Source organism: Callospermophilus lateralis, chromosome 5 (assembly GCF_048772815.1).
Source record: "Callospermophilus lateralis isolate mCalLat2 chromosome 5, mCalLat2.hap1, whole genome shotgun sequence".
Lineage (NCBI taxonomy): Eukaryota > Metazoa > Chordata > Mammalia > Rodentia > Sciuridae > Callospermophilus > Callospermophilus lateralis.
Genome location: NC_135309.1, coordinates 108,543,774 through 108,549,773, shown reverse-complemented (window position 1 = coordinate 108,549,773; position 6,000 = coordinate 108,543,774). Strand labels below are relative to the sequence as shown.

At 40.4% G+C, this 6,000-nt stretch overlaps 1 protein-coding gene across 1 annotated transcript in view; it reads right to left on the bottom strand.

The window, feature by feature from the left end:
• Positions 1–1,264: 1,264 nt before the first annotated feature.
• The window catches only part of Arhgef28 (Rho guanine nucleotide exchange factor 28), a 290,628-nt gene continuing 285,892 nt past the window's right edge, over positions 1,265–6,000 (bottom strand). Inside the window, exon 36 of the mRNA XM_076857144.2 lies at positions 1,265–2,338. Within this exon, the coding sequence (XP_076713259.2) occupies positions 2,175–2,338 (164 nt within the window). The 3' untranslated portion in view covers positions 1,265–2,174. The remainder of the gene's footprint in view (positions 2,339–6,000) is intronic.

The window sequence follows — 6,000 nt, the reverse complement described above, 5'->3', positions numbered from 1 at the left end:
AACATGTGAATTTTCCAGGACACGAATATGCAAATCAGCAGAATTTGTGCTCATTACATAGTGAGGACAAAGTAAAAAGAAAGAGCTTACTCTGAAAGCTTTGAAATTTAATTACATGCAATTGAAAAGTCCTAATATGAAATATGAGAATTACTGAGAAGAACCTATGAACATAGGTATCTCGAAATATGCTCATATTTCCCCAGGGGACCGCATGAAAACTTTCATTTGCTGGGCTTGAAAATCGATTGAGCACAGACATTTTTGAAGAATCCCATGGAGATTTTGAACATCTTTACATATTCTCACCATTTCCATATCTAATTTCATGAAAAAAAGGGAAGGTATTTATAGCCATTGGAGGAAGGATTTAGACTTAAGTAGCTATATGCTTTTCATTCAAAAGACATAGGGAATGAACTTCACTGCTTCAGGAAAGAAAATGGAGTTTTCATCTTTTTCTAGATGTCCTTAGGAAATGCAGGAAGTGTCTTATAATTTAGCAGTTTAGATGGGGCACAGTGGCATACACCTTAAACTCAGTGACTCAATGGGCTGCAGCAGTAGGATTTCAAGTTCAAGGCCAGCCTCAGCAACCTGGTGAGGCCCTCAGCAACTTAGTTAGACCCTGTCTCAAAAAGAAAAAGAAAAAGTGGGGGTGCTAAGGATGTAGCTCAGTGGTAAAATGCCCCTGGGTTTAATTCATAGTACCAAGGGGGAAAAAATGGGGAATTTAGCTTGGAGTTGGAGTGGTTGACTAGAATTTTAATAAGCTATGGCCATTCTCAGGAAAGCACAGCCACTGAACTTTTTAATAGACAAAATGTGACAAAAAATGGCCAGAAGCAATGTGTCAGAGTATTCCCCAGAAAAGCTTCTCTAAAAACTTAAAGATTTGACTTCTGAAATAAAAATATGATCTAGATATACAACTAATAACTTTAACTTTGACTTCTGAAGTAAAAATATGACCCAGATATACAACTAATAACTTTAAGTAGGAAAAACAAAATCAGGATCTGAGTGGATTCTTCTTCCCTTTCTATCACATCTTCCTGGAAATGTTATAATTCTGATGAATTTAATAGTTTTGATTTATTTTCACTATTCATAAGGAGAGATTTATATGTGTGTGAAATGTGTGCTTTACTATGGTCCTGTAAAATTACAGAGTGAAATAAGGAGATAAAAGATATTTATTGACACTGAACAAAACATATACAAATATTTCTGAAGAACAAAATAAAAATATTTCCTGGTTATTTTCTCACAGAGACCCATAGTACACAGAAAGCAAGATGTCCCAGTTGCCCTCTATGGAAAAGACTGTCTGGCAGCACATCTCATCAAGACTGAGCCATTTCCGTCTTTAAAGAACTGAAGGGAAGTGTCCCTTCCAGTGAGTGTTAGTCATTGGTGCTCCAAGTGCCCCAGTGAGAGGCTAGCTGAAAGAGTTTTACTATTTGTATCAAAATGTCCAGGCGTAGGTATCTGAGCTGGGCTGAAAGATGCTGCTGAACTGTGGCTTGAAACCCTACCAGTATCAGGACCAATAAAATATGTCACAGAGCATGTGGCTTAGGTCCTAGGCATGTTCAGACTATGTCTCTGGCACAGTGGTCACCGAGTCAGAACAGGTACCCAACAGGACACATTGGTTGAATGGTAATAAAGACAGATCTCCACCTTTGATGTTCCAAAGAGAAATGAACACTTACAAGCTAACTAAGACAAAGCCCTTCCCATAGCCTCCCCTGCCTTCTTGGGCACTGAGGCCAGTCTTAATAAGCAACTGCTGAGACAGTGAAAGTTTACCCCTTATGAACATTACTCTTTAAATCCAAGTTGCTTCATCCTGATCTTAAAGAACATTCCAAAAATCCGGATGACTGTGCAAAAAATGCGATGTGGAATTTTAGAGTCAAAACAATTTTAATATACTCTGCTTATTCAAGTTAGTTTCTCCTCCAGAAAGTTGAAAGTAGGTGTGATAAGTTAAAGATTATACAAACAGAACTTTGTTTTCAATAACTTAATTATTAGACTCATGCAAAAAAAATCAACTTGCATGAAATGGTAAATATTCATAAACCAATATGGGTATAATCATACACACAAGTCAGAAGTGCCAGTGGTTTTGTCTGTTGCTTGTTTGAAAAAATAATGACACACATTTAGAGGTAAAAAATATTTTCTTCAGCTCCATTTCCAACTTCCCCATCTTGTCTGGCCATTGTCTGTAGATTTAAGTTTGCTTCTGCTATAAATGTCTGTGGCTGTTGGTAGTGTGGATTTGTGTCCTGTGGGATTGGGGACTCAGTTCGGGAGGTGTCCAGATCTGAAACAGACAGATAGCACAGGTTACAGGACAGCCAGCTTGGGACACAAAGCACATGAAACTAGATCTCAAAGATTAGGAAGGGCCACACCCAGGCAAGTCAGCCACAGAGAGAAAGGCGGAGCCCTGGCAGAAAGGAACATAACAGATATCTAATGATTTTTGTCAGTATCATTAAGAGATGTTATATTGTGTGCAGAAATATCTCCGTGGCTACAAATCACCTTTACAAAATCCACCGTCATGGGAAACGAAGAGGTTACTATTCACAGCTGTTAAATCATGGCTACCTCTGAGAAGAGGTCACCAACCCCAACTTTATTAACGGGTCCAGGACTTGAAAACACAAATATAGTCCAGTGACACGTAGTAAACCATATTTGTATCCGCAAAGCACCTTTCCTCAGAATACCTCAAAGTTAAGGAATGACCTCAATATTCAAATCACAAAGTACATGGGACTTCACTGGTATGGGCAAGGTATGGGGAGAAAGAAGTCGAGGAACGAGGGAGACCCTCAGGCCTTACCATTGCGAAGATCTGTTAACACTACACAGAATCCATAGCAAGAGTAGACAGATTCTTGAAGAAAATCAAGCCAATATCAACTATGGCTGGGATTGAACACCGCCCCCCCTTTCTGGTTACCTAGCAACAGCAGGGCGCTGCCCCTGCCCCTTTCTGGTAAAACCCTTTAATAGTGTGGTTTAAAGGAGAGATGATTGATTTGAAGAAAGACACTTGCTGCAAATCATTTTCACTGCACTTCTTCCATTAACCACCCTCCCTGAGGCACAGCCATATGGCAATATTACAAATAACCAGCTTCTGTTGGAACCAAAAGTAGAGCAGGCATGGAAATCCAGGTGGGCAGGGAGGGTGAACTACCCTGAGGTCCCTTAACCAGAGGCCATTCTAACTCTTGCCACATCTTATTCAAAGCATCTATTATCTGGATGGATATCATGCCTGTTAGCATTCTAATGACAAAAAAATGCTTGTGACCTTTACCCTTCTGACACAGATCTTTGGTTGCTAGTAAAGGAGTCCACAAGGCTTAGCAGAAATGAACAGCAGACCTGTCCCCACAAGGATCTATCTTAGGGGAGGTGGTGGCCTTTGCTATCCATCATTTCTTTGATTACCAAATTTCCAATAGGAGGCTGAGCCAATGGAGTCGGGCCAAGCAGGGCCACAGGAAGTAGACACAGAACCCTCCAGAAGCAGTGCCAAAAGCTGAACTGTGCCCCGAAGGAGAGGAAAGGAAAGGAGGGAGGGAGGCTGCCCTCCACAGCATGCTCAAAGGCTTAGGCCATCCCTGGCCCTGACTCGACACTGACCTTTTACATGCCCACGGGCACAAAGAAAAAAAATCCACCTAAATGAGGTGACTTGATTCTCCTGCCCCTGATACCAAATCTTTACCTCAAATGCCAATAACTCAATAACAACAGGTAAAACAACTAGAGAGGAGGTTTCTAACTGCCACCATTTATCCAGGACCCTCTCTGACTGCAGAAGCTGTCCTCAGGCTAAACTCTAAGCAGGACATCATGCAGCTAGGAAGTTATTTGGCTCTCTATTCAGAGGACCGTGACCTGTGAAGACACTTGCTTAGCAGTTCCAGAGTCTCAGGGCTCTCATTTCTCAGTGTGCCAGAAATGGCTTGTGCATCTTTTCTGAGTTAAGAGAACCTGGATGTTTAATACTTGCCCTCCCAAAGGTTCTATATTTTTGAACCGTCACTTACCAAAAAGGAAAAAAGAGAAAAAAATACAAAAGCAAAAGACATCATGAGCCTCTCAAAACTGACAACAGTTATTGCAGATCTAGGAACCTTGTCCATTTAATCAGGCAAACACAAATATTCCCAACAGATTTCACTATGAGAGCATATCAATCTAGAATGATTCCCCATCATTTTTACTCATTGGCAGACAGAGTATGCCTGTCGGTGGCCATGACACACATTCATACGCTCCATTTTTTTCCTCCAGCCATTGAATGAAGCCATTTTAAATTCAAAAAGTCCCAGTTAAACTGCTCATGTTAATATCACACAACTTCAAAGGAAGAAAAAACCTCTCAAAACTTCTAAGTAGCTGAGTGAGCAGTCACCCAAGCAGCCAGTCACAGGCTTCTCTTCAAAAGAGAATCCAGCCAGGGCCAAGAAATATTACATTGAGAAGGAAAAATCATCTGTTGAACAAGGATCTGGGAGGTGACTGCTGACAAGTGTGACAATGCCAGGCACATGGGAAGCTCTTAATCCATGTAAGTTTCCTTCCTCTGGAGGTGAAACATGTAGCAAAAGGTCCCGAACACTGATGGGTCTGAGAACCTAGGAAGTCCCTTTAATGGCCTCAAGAGACTTGTCCAAAGAACAAGCCAGGGAACCAAATGCATAATAGAAAGTATTACCTTAAATTAAATTGCAGGCTTGAACTTAGGAAGATAGAGGACCAAGAAGGAATGGTGGGGTGGGGAAACTGTGTGTGTGTGTGTGTGTGTGTGTGTGTGTGTGTGTGAATGCAGAGAGTTAATCAGAATGCTTTCAAATTAGAACAAAAGTATAGTAGAAAACATTTCTAACAAGAGCTTGTTGAACCCGACGGTAAAATGGCCCATGTTGTAATTTCAGATATATTGCTGGATGTTGTTGTGGTTGTGCGTCACCTGGACAGGAACTCAATTTCCTTCTCTGTGTCCCTTCTTGGTTTCTACCTGAACTATGCAGGCAAGGTCAGACAGTCTGTCTTTGAAATTGGAAACCGTTCCATGATTTCTGGCTTTATTACTCCATTTCAACCCTGAAAGAACTCCAGCACAGCAATAGTGCGCTTCTCAGGGCCAGCCACCTTTTTCCACAAGTTTTACCCTAGAGAGTCCTCTCATCACACAAGAACCCTAAGCTGAAAGAAACATTTGTGAAAATTAAACATTGCTGATACCAAAAGCAGGATTCTTGGGGCGTAAAATTAATCATCCAATTCCATTTATGATCAAAATGCCTGTTAATAGGAGATAAAAATAGATTGGTTTATTTTTAATTAACAGAGAAGTATTAATTCAATCATAATTTTGGTCCACTAAAAATTGAATACTTTATAATGAAACAAAATTTCAGACTGAAAAGAACCAACACTGTCTCTCTTGACATAACAGAACTAATTTGATCCTAACCATATCTCTGGAAATGAAACAAAATGAGTATTATTAAGTTTAAAATAAGGACAAATAGACTGAAGCACATAAAAAAACCCCAAAACCTGGCTATAGCAAGTGGAAAAGTAGAATCTTGTTTCAGGGATTTTTCTGCTTCATAGTGAGGGTTCTGTTCACAGACTAAAATTTCATCCTCCACAAGAAATTTCCACCCTCATATTTATGAGGACCACTGTGGGGTCTAAGTTAGTCTCCTGATGCAGTTTTTTAAATTACAGCTATTCACATTCTAGTTGGCATGGCTGCTTTCTCTTGGGGACACATGGGGCAAAAAAATACCCAAGCTGCCAAGGGATATGCATACGTAGAGGACTGATAATCAGGGACAATTCCCTAAGTCTCCTGATCTTTATCCCCTAGTGGAAGCCTGTTTGTTGACATTTGTATTTATCATCTTCAGACTTTGCTCACTCAGTATTGGAAATTCTAACTAACAG